The sequence below is a fragment of the Botryllus schlosseri genome, chromosome 14 (genome assembly GCF_051294905.1).
Source record: "Botryllus schlosseri isolate E-star chromosome 14, Bs_hap1, whole genome shotgun sequence".
Taxonomy (NCBI): domain Eukaryota; kingdom Metazoa; phylum Chordata; class Ascidiacea; order Stolidobranchia; family Styelidae; genus Botryllus; species Botryllus schlosseri.
The window spans coordinates 15,890,817-15,909,258 of record NC_137249.1 but is presented as its reverse complement, the minus strand read 5'-3'; the positions used below and the strand labels follow the sequence as shown (position 1 = coordinate 15,909,258).

General features: G+C 40.3%; 3 protein-coding genes across 3 annotated transcripts; 1 reads left to right on the top strand and 2 right to left on the bottom strand.

The window, feature by feature from the left end:
- The first annotated feature begins 68 nt into the window (after positions 1-68).
- LOC145454971 (spermatogenesis-associated serine-rich protein 1-like) lies at positions 69-2,618 on the top strand. Its single transcript, XM_080332899.1, has 5 exons — positions 69-228; positions 378-498; positions 1,413-1,811; positions 2,219-2,281; positions 2,344-2,618. The coding sequence occupies exons 1-5, from the start codon at positions 204-206 to the stop codon at positions 2,462-2,464; spliced, it is 729 nt and encodes a 242-aa protein (XP_080189025.1). The 5' UTR covers positions 69-203; the 3' UTR covers positions 2,465-2,618.
- Positions 2,548-8,337, bottom strand: LOC145454967 (uncharacterized). Its single transcript, XM_080332896.1, has 8 exons — positions 8,029-8,337; positions 7,067-7,178; positions 6,884-7,006; positions 6,537-6,744; positions 5,872-6,081; positions 3,806-3,920; positions 3,590-3,745; positions 2,548-3,005 (listed from the first exon to the last, which is right to left on the bottom strand). The coding sequence occupies exons 1-8, from the start codon at positions 8,231-8,233 to the stop codon at positions 2,887-2,889; spliced, it is 1,248 nt and encodes a 415-aa protein (XP_080189022.1). The 5' UTR covers positions 8,234-8,337; the 3' UTR covers positions 2,548-2,886.
- A 1,461-nt stretch (positions 8,338-9,798) lies between these two features.
- LOC145454966 (aldehyde dehydrogenase 1A1-like) lies at positions 9,799-15,789 on the bottom strand. The gene is made up of 11 exons (XM_080332895.1): positions 15,633-15,789; positions 15,467-15,571; positions 15,247-15,387; positions 15,047-15,176; positions 14,923-14,984; positions 14,694-14,859; positions 14,445-14,624; positions 10,574-10,758; positions 10,337-10,504; positions 10,101-10,258; positions 9,799-10,022 (listed from the first exon to the last, which is right to left on the bottom strand). The coding sequence occupies exons 1-11, from the start codon at positions 15,681-15,683 to the stop codon at positions 9,881-9,883; spliced, it is 1,488 nt and encodes a 495-aa protein (XP_080189021.1). The 5' UTR covers positions 15,684-15,789; the 3' UTR covers positions 9,799-9,880.
- Between the last annotated feature and the right edge of the window lie 2,653 nt (positions 15,790-18,442).

The following is an 18,442-nucleotide window of genomic DNA, read 5'->3' as shown; positions in this document are numbered from 1 at the left end:
GAATTTTTCTTGCGTCTATACATTTCATGGTTAACTGCATGCAATCAATAACAGCACGTTGCTATGGTTGCAAAAGTGTATGAGGAATGACAAGATTTCATAATCGCTCTTGTATATAATCTAATTACTCCTATTATTATCAATATGTATCTTCATTAATTTAAAAATTATACCAGCCGTGTAAAGGTTCCAACGCCGCGGATATGATGCAGTTGACTGAATCCACAGGTTAGTTACTGTAAATCTATTGTGCGTGTTTTTATCCTGCTATCTTATTCTATATAGCCTTTTGATGTCTGTACTGTATCATATATGCCTTGCCTATACAGGACTGAATGTATGCTGCAATACACGTTACAAAACTAAATTGATTACAGAAATAGATCCTAACGAAATCGCGCGTCAAAAGAAACGAGGAAGAGCTTATATTCCACATGGAAAAGGAGAAGAAAAGCCATACAGACCACATGCAAAGCACATAACTGTATCATATACAGAGTATGTAAAACGCATCCTATTTCTGCTTCTTTGCCATTGATATTATTTCAGTGTTTTTCATCTGCTTCTCCAGTCACATAAATGCTGTTATATTTATTGATTTTACGAAAAGTTTCCAAAAATTTGGGGGGAGCGATCGCCCCTTTAATTTGTAACTGTAGGCTTTGTTTGATTTCTCGTCACTTGCAAAGATAATGCATCATTGTCATTTGAACCCGCCAACAACACAGACAAATATAGCTAATTGACTGTTGACTAGGTAGTATCAAACAATGCAAACCGGAATCTCAACCGCTATATTTTATAGTTCTGTCAGATCTTTCTGCATGATCACACACTCACGGTCATATTTGCAGTGATTTATTGAGTGGTTGGGTTGTGTGGAGATCTTAGGATTCATTTATAATTTATACGTCAAATAATGAATGCCGGTATTGGTCGTTATGGCGCATTTTATCTTAGTATAGATCCTCCCCTTGAGTTATCTTAAATTGGGATTATGTCCTGACATTCGGACAGATTACCAGAGGTATTCAAGAGTCATTGTTGGTTCTCTAGCAGAATTACTGTCATAAATTTCTACTCAAACTCATGTGCAAGTAGAGGCAACCATTCTCAGGCAGGTAAAAAGTAAGTTTTTTAAGCTTAGTTTTGCCTAAAATATGAAAACTGTGAAGTAGAAGTATTTTAAATACAAAACCACTGGTGCAAGTATACAAATACTACTTGATTACTTCGAGAAAGTATAAATACTTTCACTACTTTGTTACTGACCACCTCTGCGAAATATGCATATATGAAATGGCACAGATTACCTTTGCCAAGAGAAATGCAACAATACTTCAGAAATCGATGTAGACTCCATTCAGATTCATTCAGCGTCACATGCAGTAACTTTTTGTGTATTCATTCAGATGTGGGCCCGATTATAGCTCATCAATTCGTTGGCTACCGTCTCCGAGCAGCGGAGACCGCCCGAAAGACACTTTATTTTACCCACCGCTTCAGCGACTACGCAGCTACCCCAACAACTGCAACTCGCGCAGCAAAACGGAATATGTTTTCTATCCACCACACGGGACTTCGGCAGCTTACAGTGTTGGGAAAGTAACCGTTTTTGATGGGGTCCACAAAAAGAGCCAGACGACGAATACGGAATTGTCGGATTTTATTCGATTCGGTCATAGAGGAGAAGTGTACGATTCGAGAGACGGATACCCTATGGCCGCCCAGGGAGATAAATCCTACAAAACGCCAGAGTATTCCCCAGATTTTCATAAACTTGGGTCAACGCGGCCGGTTGTGCATTTCGGGTAAGATTCAAAGCCATCTTTGCACGAGTGTGAGTATTTAATCATTGTAGTGTGGGTGTTTTCTTAGGGCTTCGAAACAGGTTTTATTTTTCAAAACAAAATAGTATTTACGGTGGCTAACTCTTCAATTATTTTATTACAAAATCATGGGATTAGAAATTTTGCTACTGCAATAACTTTGCTTCTAGTGGTTGGAATTGAGCCGAATTTGGTGTGCATCATCTCTACTGACAGCCTAACCATTTTCTGGGGTAGACAGAAAAAATCTCGCTTCTACTGGTTGAAATCGAGCCAAATTTGGTGTGCAGCGTTGTTTTAGTCATCATATTAATTTTATCACGTAGGCAGTGGAATTTGAAATAAAAAATTGTTTTTGAACAGCCTTATTGTGCAGTCACTTTTGACAGGGGTATGAAGCTCGAAAAAGCCGACACATTTATCCCTCTCCAGCCTCTTCCTAATGTCCCAGTGTAAGTATATATGCCAGTTTGTACTTCCGTTCACATTTGACGCGAGAACACAAATCATTCAGGAAGCCATATTCAATTCTTGAAGCTGAACGACGAAAACAAGCAGAAATCGACGAAGTGAAAAGTTTGCAAAAGTGGAGGCCCGCCTCACCTGTAACAGCACCAGTTACAGATTGGAGGTGACTGTACCAGTCGAGAATCGCACACCCATCGTCCGCAGATGAGAACCTACCGAGTACTACCCTGTAACCGTGTAACAGCGCAAAAAAGCTCTCTAGTGCTTTATTTTCATTGTGCAATGGAGAGAAAACACCGAAATACAGTATTTTTTACAAAATTTACATTTCACAAATCCAGAGTGTTAGGCATGGGAAGCTCGGGAATGAAGACAAATTACACACAGTGAATATTATTTACAGAAAATGGTATGCCGCGTAATGCACTTGACGGCTATCATGAAAACTAAAACGTGCGTCACCTACAGCAGCACCAGTTTCTTGTCTATGGATGAGGTAAATGCGACCCAGATAGTACGGTAGAAATTCTAGTGGGTGATCTTTCCTTGAAATTGCGTCGGCTGTCCAGCCGTTATGGATCGACGAATCTCATCTCCATATGCGGCATGTGTTGTCCTTGCTGCCTGTAATTATCGTGTCCCCTTCGTAGTTGAACGCGCAACTGAAGATATCATCAGTGTGCCCTTCCAAAGATTGTTGATATTCCCCTGAAAGACCAATGATAGCAAAGCATGGCGATTGTGAATAACGAGCAATTAGCACAGTCGGCTGCAACACCAATATGGTACTGATTAGTGAACCTTGGCGAACATGCAGCACATACAAATTCATTGCTTTCATTATGAATTTTTCAAATTTCAGCGTGCAGAATGAAAACTGTTGTCGCATATATCCCGTATGGCATATCCTATGTTAAGTTATACTTCATAAAATGGGATTGCTCCAATAGAAGCTATTGCACGCTGCAACACAGTACTAATGGAGCAATATATAAACTATATTGTTTACATATATATGTATTATTATTTATAAATATATATAACGTCCCAAATAGCTTGCAGAAATAAAACATTTTTGTTGTCCGTAAAACAGCATAGTTATTTATTAATATAATAGTCACTGCCGATTGCGTATTATGATATTCCATCAAGTATGTTACAGGCATATATTATAACACTAGTAGGCTATCGTTAATTGATAAACCCGTAGGATCTACCGATATTTCACAATCTCAGTTGAATGGAAAAAGTGATGGCATTTCGGTGGCCATCCATAATATTTAGTTGCTCACCGGTAGCAGCGTCCCAAAGCCTAGCTGTTTTATCAGAGCTGGCCGTTAGTATCCTACTTCCTTGTGGGTTGAAACATATCTTTGAAATTTCGCCCTCGTGCCCTTCCAGTTTCGAGATGCATTTTTGAGTTCGAGTATCATACAAGCGTCCCGTGCCTAGGTAAACGGAGTATTTCTATTTGTCGAGGTTCACTTCTCGCCGAGACCAGATCTCACCATCAGCAGATGAGCTGGCGATTCGCTGGCCCGAATAATTGAAGCTAACGTCCAAGACTTCGTCTGCATGTCCTCTCAGTGTTCCCACACAATTACCGGTTCTGATGTCCCATAACTGATATACGTAAGAAAGAAACTATGTGTCAAAAACGAAAAGATACTGCCGGTGGGACATGAACCTGGGAATCTTAACTAACACTAGAATTTTGGATGAAATTGAGTCCTTTAACTGTTCGGGAATGATACGAAATGAATTGTGGATTTCGATTCGAACTTGGATTTAAAGCCTTTATCAGGAGAGCGATTCCGATTGGAAAATATTAAATCTTTTTAAATCTGTGCCTTCGTTTTCTTGCCAGTGAGTAGACCTTTCTTTGGTGAGACGGGCCAAACTTTGACAAGAGATCCCCCGAAGTGCAGAAAGCGTAATGTTGCAAATTTATACACATGACAAAATTGATTTGGTGTAAAATAGCCATGGCAGTTAGAAATTAAAACATATGCCCTGTTAACCAATCACACCCACTACAACATAGGTCTCAAAACACGCGGTCTGCGGGCCGTATGCTGCCCGCGAAGGCATTTTGTGCGGCCCGCGACGGCATTTTGCAATTTCAAGTATTCAACAATATATTCAAGTGCCATATAATCTTTTTTAGATATAAGAACTTAAATTTCACCCTAAAACAACTATAAAAACCACTGGAACCTCAACAAACTTCACTGTCAGATCACTTTTAGCAGCTACCATGCGGTAGAAGATCAGCTATTATATGTCACATTTTTACTTCTTGATGATAAAACATGACCCGTTGATGATTCGTGACTGAAAATTGTGAATTAAGTTTGGTGCGACCTTCTCGTAAAATTACTCGATTTTGGATTGACTGGGTGATTAAATAAAAATGACTCGAGTTGAGTCGGGCCGAACGTTAAAATCAGAGAAGGACTTGCGACTCGCAACGGTGATTAGTAATTCGACGGACACAACAATCTATGAAACTGCCATGGGTAATATCAATACGGTATATAAAAAGGTCATAGCTTACGTTGCATAGCGTATATAGCTATCTAATCAGGTCACTATGTAAACGATTGGCATTCTGTGACCCCTGTGACGTATAGTTGATAACATGCTGGGTGTTGTTTGTTCTCTTTATCCATGTTATTATCGGTGGCGAGTAAGGTAGTATAGTACGCTCTACAGCTATAACACCAATGAATTATTCGCCGATTGGACATTTCTATTCCAGGGGTTCTTAACCAGGGCCGCAGACCCCATCGGATTACAGGGTGTACGAGATGCATTGTGGAATTAGGCCTATATGCTGTGGAACATTTTCCTGGTCAATTTATTCAACTGGAAAATAGTCTTTGCGCTACGAGTGATTTTATGTGAATTGGCTTTCTGATTTTAATATAGGTACCATCAGAAATTGTGTTGAAAATGGACAGGGGCTACGAGAAATCTCATTGGAAGCACAAGGGGTACGATAGCTAAAAAGGTTAAGAAGCCATGTTAGTACTATGGCTCAATAGTGATTATAGTCAAGTTGTCATTGATATGTTTCAATAATAATCGAAGGCAAAATCTAACTCTGATTTAAGTTGACTTTGGCAATGACAGTAACAATAGCCTATATACTTATCACAACTTCATAAAAAACCAGGATTAGGCTACACCACTCAAATACTCTGATATCGGATCAATCTTCAGTAGATTTTAAAATATTCTACATCAAATTGTGACACGTCAAAGGTCTACTAGGTGCAATATTATAACCCGACAGCAGTTTTCCTGGTCATGATGCATCCTTTCGCATGATGTCCAGGACTATAACTCATTACTTAAAAAAATTATGTCAGGCACAAAAACAATTTAATTCAAATATTTGAAAATGTGATTTTTCCGTTTGTGGAATGTCTGTCTGCAACGTCCGTCAAATAAGGCATAGCTGGAAATTATTCATTGAATATCCCTATTATCGATGCCTCGGCCCACGAGCACATGTTAATTTGAGACCTCTGCACTAAAAGATAAAAAATCACTTGCGAAATATCCTTACCTTGCAGGTCTTGTCCATTGATGCCGATACTATGAGCGAACAGTCCCAATTGAACTGCGCGGTGGCGACTTCGCCTCGGTGACCGATGAGAGTATTAGCTCGTCGGCCAAGTTCCACGTCCCACAGGGACACAGTATGGTCAAAGCTGCCGGTTATCAGGTTGTCACCCGTTGTGTTGAATGAAAGCGATATGATTTCTGCAGAGTGGCCCTGCAACAAAAGAATGTGGTTGCAGTTTTTGTTCGCGCAATGAATTGAGAAAAAAACTTGGAATCGCTACCAGAATAATTTGCAACTAGCATTAGAAAGGATTTGAGGCGTAATCATGTTCATCAATTCCTATAACTTTTATTGCACCGCTTATCCAGAAATAATACCAGAAGGATCACATTCAAACAATAGAAAAAATCAATCTTTGTGTAGCATAATAAAAATTCGATTTTAGACAATCAATGGCACCAATGCTCTTCTCTTTTCAGTCGGACTGATCAAATACAATACTGACACAAACGTTCCAGAAAATTACCAAAACATCGAAACATTTTTGCTAGAATATAATATCTACTGGACACCAGACAGGATGGAGAAAGTCGTGTCAAATTTTACCAAATCTGATCACGTTTGTTCTCTTATCAATTGCACGGTCAACGGGCCACTTGACTCACCGCTAGGGTCGATAGTTCCGCCCCGGTTTGTATATCCCATAATTTTGCTTTCGTGTCCATCGAACCAGTGGCGATTATGGTGCTCTGCGGATTGAACGACAAGCACACGATCTCAGACGTGTGACCCCGGTACGTGAAATAGCACTGGCCCGTCTCGGCGTTCCAAAGCTTACACGTCTTATCGAAGCTGCCCGTGGCTATTTTGTCTCTAAAATTTGGATGTAAATTGCAAATGATGACTAGGAATACCTGTGGTCTATAAGATGATACAAGTCAACGATCTTTTTCAGAAGTAAAAACAAGATTTCACCGTACACGGAGTGAATATTTTTTTAACGTCAACCCACCCATAAGGATTATTAAAAGCGATTGCGTAAACCACATTTCGATGTCCTTCCAACGTCTGGAGTTCTTCACCACTGGAAGTGTTCCACACTTTACAGGTTCGGTCATAGCTTCCCGTGATGAAGCTAGATAAAATGGACGAACATAGCGAGCGAGTTCGAGGCGCGACGCAATTTCAAAGTTACCAAGAGCCCGATTTATTAAAGGAAACATTTGTGAGTGGAAGAATATGCGCCCGAAGAACTTTGAACAAATAAAATTGATGATCGCGTATCTGTGATAACTTCGACTTCAGCTCTGAAAAGAGAGAATGGTATCGTTGGTCAAGGTTTCGTGATAAAAATTGTGATAAGTTTGTTGCAATATACAAAGAAGGACATGATCACGAAACGGTAATCCAAGCTACAAAGCTAGTTCTACCTACGTACCTTCAGGTTGTTGGGGTATGAACCGGGGTTTACGTAATACATGGTCTTATAAGTCACATTCCTATAGGCAATCACAGAAAGATCAATTATATCTCGCTCAGCCTAACATTTACTGATAATCAGTTTTTGTTTAATAAATAGCTAAATCAAATTGACGGTAGAGGTTTGATAACACAGTGATGAGGAATATTGAAGATACATGTTGATGAAGTTTTGTGATCGTGCGATTTAGGCCCATGGCATGTACTATAGAAGCAGTGCTAACGAAAATTAATTAGTGTTTACATACAACACCAGTTAGACATAGATCAGTATTTACATAGGTGTTCCGTGTTAATTCATGTCGCAGTTGCAGTAGCAGTAGGTCTACTAGTAATCCTATTAATAAAGTGATAGTAAGTTCAATAAATGTTAATATCCGAAGCACAGTTGGTTATTATGATAGGCAAGTCCTCAATTGCTAATTGAATTAGACTTACAAGTGTATTACTTAGAGCCGAATGAGCTGATATTTACAATGAAATAAAATATTCACAACAATTAGAAATTATATTAATAGGTGGTGGTAAAAGAAAATAGTTATTCTGCAATATAGTTACTCGGAATATCATTCCCAGAAGATTGTGAAATGGAATCAGCACCATAGCATATAAATCATACCAGTTTCACACCAATGAAAGTTGATGCTAACAAGTTTGTACTGACACAATACTACTTACTTTCAATAAGCTGATGAACTTGCGGAAGGCGAGCTTTCGTGATAAGAGGTTCCGAAGCGAAAACAGTGTCAACGACTTTCCCAACGTCCGAGTCGGGCTTCAAGTCCAGCAAGTCGATTGGCTTCGTCTTCACGGTACCAGATTGTTCATATTCTAATATTACTCCAGGCGGATAATATCTCAGTAGGAACCTTTTCAATTTCATGTCTTCAAGGAATCAAATGTAACCACCAACAACATTAAATTGTAATGTCCCTACGTTTATCAACGGACTACCGCTATCCGGCTTCGAATATTTCCATGGTTTGCTTGGTCAACCTTGAAGTAGGTAAATGCGCTGATGCGGGACCAATCACTGACTGTTGGAGCTAATTTTTAAAGACTGCGTCTACACTACACCTAACAAGTAAAAATGGCCGGGGTTGTTTATGTATAGATCCGAAGTACTTATTCAGGGGAAGTGACCTTTGGATTAGGGATCATGCCTAAAAGAGTGGTAACAACTAACAAGACCCTGCTAGGCCTATCTAAAATAACTGAAGCATTTTTCGACACCAGCATCAGTTCATTCGATCCAATAACATTCGTCAAATTATCCTTTACAAATTAGTTCCGTCCCTTCGCGGACTAGTATGGAATACTGCAGGTGAATTCGCATCCAAACCCTGTCAATGTATCAAATGGTAACCCAGAGCCGGTTCCTTCTACTCCCGACTAGGGCTGGGCAAAATCGAGTACCTGAGTGATTCGATTCTGAATCGAGTATTATTGCTTCGAGTCGAGTCGAGTAATCGAGTATCACTTATTATGACGTCACATCAGTTTGGGAGATGCCAAAATTCAAATATGAACTTTTAGCCTACCACAAATAATATAAAGCCTGTCGTACACCATGTAAAGGTAATTTGTAGCATTGCAATACGTGTAACGTATGCTGTCATACGAGCAATCGAAGTTTCAAGGCTTCCAGAGTGGAAAATGGTATCGAGTTATAATTTTTGTAGATAAATTTACTCTTATTGACATGGAGCGCAGGATTTCAGTACTCGAAAAAAGTCACCTTTTACTACTCGACTCGAATCATTAGGATTAATACTCGATTCAGATTCGAGTACTCGAATCATTGTGCCCAGCCCTACTCCCGACCAAGGATATCTAGAATCTAGGACATCCAGAAGTTCTAGATATCCCTGACCCCCGCTAAATCTATTACATTTTTTAGACATGTATAGTTCACAGGGATTATGAAAACTATAGTCATAGAAAGAAATCAACTGTGTGATGGCTCGAAAACGACTTCTGCAGCTGTCGCCGCTCGTTTCGGTAACATCTGATTCGGAGTTCTTTCTTCTTGAAGCCGTAGTCACAGAATACATGTAGCACTCCTTGGAGTCGGAGTCGGAGCATTTTATCAAACTCCGACTTCGACTCCAGTCAGTATGTGCCTCGATCCCCAACTCCGACTCCAAGGAATGCTACAGATATTGTGTGACTACGACTCCGACTCCAACAAGAAAAAAATTAACGTAACTCCTATTCCACCGCCCTGATAGTAAGAGGTCGCCCATCGGTCATAAGCACTGCATATTTTTGCTTCTCGTTTTAGTGTAGGCTAATACATTTGGAACAGGCCTATGCAATATGCATGTACGTAACTTAGGCTTTAGTTTTCCTCACGCTTCCTTTGCTAATCTGCGATTGCCATTTAAAGTTCTTCTCTATACTATTTTGGTAGTGAAAAGTGGTCTTTTGATATGTTCTAACGCCAGATTCGTTCGGCCTATGCAGAGATTTATTTTCGTCAATAGGCAGAATAACACATGGCCCCAGAAAATATTGGATCTGTTACATTTCAGAATCCGGGGACCTTCGTGATTACGGTCTTGACTTCTGTATATTGCTCCAAAGCGTATTGGCCCTTGTCTCTTCCGAATCCGGACTCTTTATAACCCCCAAATGGAGCTCCAGGACTTGCGGGATAATAACAGTTTACCCTGGAAGGAGGAATCACATCACCTAAATTGTATTGAGCAGGTATTGAGCAGATTAGGTCACTTCAACTTATTACTTACCATATCATTCCAGCATTCAAGGCGCTAGTTACTTTCATCACTTTGTCGATGTCATTCGTGATTACGGCGGCAGCCAGTCCGTAGCGAGTGTTGTTCGCCCTTTTGATAACTTCGGAAATATCTTTGAATTTATATATCTGCTGGATTGGGCCGAAAACCTGTAGATTTGACATTTGCCAGACATTAGTAAAGTTGCGAACATTATTTAATTTCGATTCTCGCAACAACTTCTATACCTCTTCCTGCGTTATAAGCATGTCGTCCTTGACTCCGGTGAGAACTGTTGGTTCTATATAAAATCCTTTTCGGCTTTCACAACGATTCCCCCCGCATTCTACCTTGCACCCTTGCTCCACACCACTCTGCAGCATCTCCATCACGCGCTTCTGTTGCTCTTTGCTAACCTGTTGTGAATACAACATCCCGTTTCGCATAATATTCAAGGCAACGATGTCACAACGGTAGTTCCTTACAACTGGTCCATGTTCGGTGGAGGTGTCCATGGGACTGCCGATTTTTAGCTTTTTTGCGTACGCAATGCTTCTGGTGACAAATTCGTCATAAATGTCCTCGTGAACGAATGTCCTCGACCCGGCGCTGCAAACCTGACCGCTGTGCTCAAATATGGCGCAGCTTGATGTTGCCACGGCATAGTCGACTGGAAATTTTGTGAATTGTGAGTATAACGGTATTCGGAAAGAAAATCATAAATCAGACAATATGTTAGTGAAAGTAGCGAAATGTAACAGGTGTTTTTTTCTGGAGTTTCACATTTTCAGGTATGGTTATCCTTTACGTGCATTATATACTTATTACTCAGCTGGTTTTATTATACAGGTCGGTTACTCATTCTCTGGAACTTATTCCACACGACTTTTTAAAAATTCCTATTCATATTCTTTATTTCAAACAATATCCACGAGGAACTTTTCAAAGCTATTCATATTTTACTTCCATCAGTATATTTGGCATAGCTCAAAACTCGCCACTGCATAGCCTACTTAAGTAGAAAATTTGTGTCATTACTTTCTATCGAGTAGCATCAGCAATACTTTTTCATGGATTTTGGATTATGAAATATGGTAATAATCGTAGGTTAACCGTACATAGCCTACCCCCAATCGCAGAACAAAAGCAGCAGACGTTGTGAACTTGATTCATCACGAAATATGAAGGATTGTCCCTACATTTCGAAGACTTCATTTATAAATATATTTTGTAACTGAATTAGTCTATTTTAACGTTAGCTGTTTGCGTTGTGTCATGTGACACATATAGCCATGCACGAGTCAGCTTATTTATCAGTATTACGCCACGATGGAAAATTCGTTCTGCGTGTTGATTATATATTACTAGGGCATGGCAAAATCGAGTACATCAGTGATTCGATTCTGAATCACGCTATATGCTTCGAGTCGAGTATTCGAGTACAACTCATTATGACGTAATAACAGTATGTAGGATGTAAATGTTCAAATTTGTACCTTTTATGCGTCCACAAAGAATATAGTGCCTGTTATCTCGGGTTACCATACGCCGACTCGCCAAACTTAACAGAAAAATACCGAAATCGGCTGTTTTCAGTCTTCATCAACTAACTTTTCTGCTTTGGTAAATGTGTCCTCCTTTATGGTTGTATTAACCCTACTGTTATCCATCACATTTAAGATTATTTGTGTTTTTTCGACCATACCGATTTCATTGTACTTTGAGGTATGTTGTGGGTTGACTCAGTTGACTGTCTATATGACTTTAGAAATATGTTATTTCCAGTAACGTTAGTCGCTTTGTACTATGTGTTTCGTAGGCTGCGATACGGCCGATCAAGGTTTGCAGCCTTCCGAAGAGGAAACTAATACGAAACTATAATTCTCGTTGATAAATTAACTTTCAGTGTCGTGGAGCGTCGGCCTATATTTTCACTACTCGAAAAAAATCGCGTTTTAATACTCGACTCCAATCATCAGTTTTATTACTCCATTCAGATTCGAGTACTCGAATCATTGTGCCCAGCCCTATATATTACCGACTTTCGCTCCTAATTGAATTCATTAGCCGAGAACCTTAAAATTACTAACTTTGGCGAAATCAATATATTTCTGCTGATATAATGAAATCCTAGACTTTGATATCTAGAAGTTTGTTCAAATTAGTTTTGGTTTCAAGCATTCGATTTTCCCAACAAAAATTATAATTTCAAACCCCAGCTTTTTATAAATATTATTATTATATTATTACAACACACAACAGTGGTGCTTATAGCCCGATTAGGGCTTTGTGCTCCACGACATCACATTTATCAAACAGTTCAATGTATTTCTTCGTGTTCAATTGCTCTTTCACTCTCTCAGCAGTCTCTGTATCTTCTAGGCTTTCATCGGTACTTTTTGTCGTCGCCTTATAGCTCGACCCACTTTCATGTCTGGGCTTTTTGAGTCACCGCAATTGCAGTGAGGTCGGCGATGAGGAGCCCATATAACCTCCGACACAAAGAAGTTAGTCCAAGCCGGGGTTCGAACAACTGCCATTGGTGTCGTGGCGTTGGTGCTTAACCAACTGCGCCACTCGCTTCCCGATTCTCAGGTATAAATTCTCGACAACGTCCGTCTCAATCAGTTGGATTCTCGGAATTGGCCATTCTCGTAATGTCCGTTCTCGGTATTGGTATAGAACCAACATACATATATAATATTGTATATATCTAAGCGTTGATTTTTACCGAGATGCATCAAAGGAAATATAGGTTTTCACGTAATCGCTCGTGTGAAGCCGGAAGAGATATAAGCAGGCCGTGTTATTTTTGGCATATGCCAAAACTGCCAAAAATAACTTATTTTTGGCATTTTTTGATTTTTATTTTTGGCAGTTTTGGCATCGTCCTCTAAATAGATAGTTTCAACCTCGAATTAGTCACAAAAACGCTTTATTTGGGCAAGTTTGTCAAAAGACACCCCAAAATGTGCAGCATCCACGTATAATCAGTGCCAACAAACAATAAGAAGAAAAACCTAGCGATTTCATAGGTTAATAATATCAAACGAAACCACAAAATGTGCAGTATCCATCGGTCTCGGTGCCAATAAGCAAAAATAGAAAAAGAAAGAAAAGCCTAACAAACGCGCTCAACAGCTGATTGTTATAGCTGTGGAATAGACATCGTTTGCACTGTAACAGTGCTTCCAAACTCAGGTCAGATAAGTCTCTTCTAAATTCATTTCTCGCCCAGCGAATCTGGGAAATATCGGCTTCAACAGTAGCCGTTGAGGGAAAGAATGTTGCCAGTCATCCACAAAAGGTTTTCAGAGCTTCAAAATCTTTGGAGGGCCGAACCGGGTTCCATGCATCATGAAAAGAGATCACTTCGCCAGTGCCATCGATCTCATCGCGGAAAGAATTTTCTTCCCGATCCTTTTCCAGGAGTTTCCTGTGTCGTCTCTCAACACATTCTATTTAGTAGCCCAACTATCATTTCTCCTTCAATCTACCGATATATTTTCGGAGGATTTTTGTCACTTCAGGTGGCTTTAATATTACCAACTCGCATGGAAGAGTCCTGAGAAGGTTAGTTTGTCTAAGAACATTGACGCAACAAGACTGTCTGACAAAACGAGACTATGCAGCTCAGAAATAGCCAGACAGTTTGTTGCGTCACAATGTTCAACTCGATCACAATGCAAAAATCGTGGTTGATTTTGGGGGTTCCAGCTCCATGAGCAGAATATAATTTATATTTTAATAATCAGTACTGTGGCAGCTTCTCATTGATACCCGTTTTATCAAATTTAGTGCTCGACAAGCCGGTCAAAAATGGTCGTAAAATTGCCTTTGGACAAATGGAAAGTATGACGTAAACCAAATGCAGTCAGCCGTTCAATCACGCTGTGCCCACACCATTTAGGACACCATGCTTTCACCCCTAATGGGTGGGCTGGACCCAGATTAAGAAACCTGCCTTTCACAAACGCTCTTCCCGCTGGTAACGCGGTCCTGTTAACACAACACCATGAACGAAATACACTATTTGGCACTATTTTTGGCATTTTCAAATTTTTATTTTTGGCAGTTTTGGCATACGGCTCCTGAAATGCCAAAAATAACACGGCCTGGATATAAGTGTCAGAAGTTGGTTCAAATTAGTTTTGGTTTCAAGCATTCGATTTTCCCAACAAACATTATAATTTCAAACCCAAGCTTTTTATAAATAAAACCACGGGAAGGGTATTTATACAGGCTTAGCGATACGAGACTTGATACTAAATCCTTTTTGTGAAATCAGACACCATCATGAATAAAGTAACATAAAAATAGCAATTAACGAGACGTGTTTCATAGTATGAGACTTACTGTCGACGTCGGAAAATACTATTGTCGGACTTTTCCCGCCCAGTTCCAAGGACACCCTTTTCATGTTGGAGTCGGCCGCAGCCTTTTGAACGAGTCTACCGGTCGCGCCCGAGCCAGTAAACGCAATCTTATCGACGTCCATGTGATGGGACAGTGCGCTTCCTGCTGTGCCGCCATATCCTGGTTCAATGGCGGGAATTAATAAGTAAACATGTCTTGATTGGAATGATTATGTCGTGAAAATCAAACCTGGTACTACATTAACAACTCCCGCTGGAAATCCGGCTTCTTTGATCAGCGAAGCTAAATATAACGCAGAAAGTGGGCTCTGTTCCGCAGGCTTGACCACGAGTGTATTACCCATCGCAAGGCACGGGGCTAGTTTCCAGGAAAACAGCGATATGGGATAGTTCCACTGCAATACATATGGTGTACAGAAGTTCGAAATTGAAATTGATCCCATTCCTATATCACTTACTGGTATAATGGCAGCACACACTCCGACTGGATCATGCTTTGTGTAACAGAAGTAATCGCCGTCTAAGGAGAGAACGGGTGGTGTACTAACGGCGAGTCGAACAGTGAATCATTTTCTTTCTTACCGACAGGGATCGTCTTTCCGTAGTACTTGTCAGCGAAGCCAGCGAAATACCGAATAACCTTGACGGACCCGGGGATGTCATATAGATATATTTGCGAGTAGATTCTTCCGTTATCAAGAGATTCCAAACTCTACAAAGTTACAATTGCCTTTCGTCTTCTGCAACAGCTTTGTCGAAAATATTATATACGAAATAATCACCGCCAGATATACTCTATCTCTCTCCATCAAATCTGCGAGCCTGTTTAACAGCACCCCTCTCTGGGATGGGTCGGTATTCCTCCATTCCGACCCGAGCTCAAAAGCAGCCCTTGCAGCTTCAACGGCGGCATCAACATCGGCCTACGTCACAACACATATTCATGATAATTCGTAATATATATTTGTATCAATGACGTCTTAACGGGCATACAGCTCTCACCGTTTTGGCCTCTGACACGTTACAAATATTTTCTTCCGTCGCCGGATTGATCGTGGTGAAAGTGGAACCATCCGAAGACTCGGTCCATTCGTTGTTAATGAACAGCTGCAAATATCACGGAAGAAATATGGGCAGATAGTACTATGATTCTACCTTGGTATCACACCTTGGTATATTTGATCTCAGGTTTATCGTTCGGCGGCGGTACAGTATCCATTATGTTCTGTCCTATTCCTAAATATCCTGGTAACTGAGACGAAGCCCTGCCCGGTAAGAAGAAATTTAACCGATGAACCTCCAGTACCTTCTAAAGCGCTGCAATCAGCGTGATCTGCGAGAACAATCTGCTGCAATCAACTGATAGCAAACCAATGCAGGTGTGCCTAGGCCTATCTGGTTGATATACCTCTAAAATGCAGATGAGCAATTGAGCGTGGAGTCTCAAACGAAGTATGAATTTGAATTGGCTGCTTCAACTAATTACATTTGAAGGCTAACTGTACATTTGCTGGACGAGACGAAATACTTTACCTGGTTTAATCCGTTCATGCAATGACGAACCGGGATTATGTTGAAATATCCGACTTCAGGTATAGCTTGAGGCGTGCCGAAAGCGCGGGGATTAAAGTTTACTGTCAGTTTGTTTCATTAGGTGTAGTACAACGTTCACTGTTTTAAATATATTTGACGGACTCCGACTGCTGGCAAAATGGTTCGGTGTTCCGTGCATACTGTTGCCACTAGTCCTGACTGCTAACCTGAGAATGTTCCGCTAAATTGCAGTTTAGATTCCCATGGGGAAATTAGTGCATTTGATCTGTATTTGACATATAGGGAATATCCCGTACTAATATGATCATTATCATAGGCATATCGGACCCGTCCAGTTTTCAACAAATAGTTGATTAATATGCAACGCGGTGATCCAGCGACGTTTTCATCATTTCGATGCGAAAATGCTGAGTCCATTTTGTCTACAATATCTCACAACCAGAGGTGGTCAAAGTAGTCAAGAAAGCTACTCAAGTTGAAGTAGAAGTAGCGACGCGAAAATCTACTCAAGTACGAGTAGAAGTACTTCTTCCATAAGCAACCTAAAACTACTTGAAGTAGAAGTAGAATTCGCTGGCTTTAATTCTACTCAAGTAAGTAAGTAGTTTTGAAAACGGTCATAATACGTTCGCATGCACTTTCAAAAGCTGCAAATTGAGCTATGTAGAAGGTGCAGAGAGCTTCATGTACAATGCATATTGATGCATAACAGAAGGTATAAATTTCCGACAGCATGATCATTCGACTGCATCATGAGATGCAAATGATAGTTTTGCTATGGAAATGTGATACTAATTTTTTGTTTACTCGAATACCCGTTTTAGAAAATGTCATGGCATGTTCCCTCACGCATATTACGGCCTTTAGTTTATTCGAAGAGGAATACGGAGAAGTTGTATGGATACGATGTTAACGCTTTGAGCGATTCGTATACGATGATAAAAAATATTGCGTAATGTAAAAATGCCATATAGTGTGATTGCATTTTAGGAAAATATACGGCGATGCTACACTTGCTTTTAAACTTTAACATGTAGCCAGTGGTGGCCCTACGAACGGGGGGGGGCAGACCCCCCTTTCCCATCTGTTATTATTATCTATCTTTCACCACGGAACGGTTTGGCCAGGTGCTGGATTCGGTAATGTCTATTACTGCATGTGTGCGAGGATATAGACTACATCAAAACTAAGTAATTCTACCGCATGCAGAGACGTGACGATTATCGGGATATGGGACTTTTCTAACAAATGCACAGATTTGATGATGATTGACACCTCTGTACGGAATCATATTCTTGCTTGGTACACGGATTTCCATGTATATTCGTTATTATTCTTAAAAAAGCGCATAATCCGAATAGGGGGGGCTTCGACCAGGAGGGGGGCGGGCGACCGCCCACCTCGCCCACTCCAAAAGCCATCACTGCATGTAGCCTATGTTCTTCAGACAAAAAAAAAACTGAAACTAATTAGAACTCTAAGCAATGATACTGCGAATTGAACGAGAAATACCAATGGTACATCAGAAAAGCGGAAAATGTATTTTATGTCTTTCGTCTAGACCAGTGGTTCCCAACCTTTTACGACTCATCGCCCCCTTTTCAAGCTCAACACCGATCATCGCCCCCCTAATTTTGTGAACCGAAAAATGGGCATACAAACTGTAATCACCGGCGGGTTAACTAAGAAAAAAAATGGTCAACTTTTCGGCACACTTTTGCAACTAAATTTTCGTGGGTTGACTAAAAAAAGGTCATTTCTCCTGGGGGGGCGATATCGCCCACGTTGGGAACCACTGGTCTAGACAGTTTTAACGGTGGTCTGCTAAAACAGACCTAACGCTCAAAAATTGAGAGCCCACTTTTCCAGATTAGAACACGCCATGGGCTGTTAGATTACGATACGATGGGTAAATGCTAGATTGCAAAACGCTAGTTTCAAACGTTATAATGGGTCATATTTACTCCGATGAAATATGTCATATGGGCGACAATGCGGTGCAATGCAACCTAAATAATATTCACTTTCGTGAAAACATATTTGTAACTCTATATCTACTTGATGGGAAGCACGATGGAAATTATGGGTTTGACTTAAATTTTCTTAAAATTGAAAGTTGGAAATCCGCGAAAACAGCCCGAGAATTCCCCAGTTTCTCTTTCTAATTGGAGGGTTACACTACTTCTACTTGTCAAACCGAAAATAGCGAAATGTAAGTAAGTAGATCACAAAATATTACTAAGTAGAAGTAGCGAAGATTCTATCTACTTGAGTAAGTACCAGAAGTATAGGAAAACTACTCGAGTACTTCGAAAAAGTAGACCTACTTCGTTACAGATCACCTCTGCTCAAAACCCACACTACGGTAACGTCTCTCTCCCATAATGGCTTTTTCTTCTGATTTCCATATGCCTATGCAACATG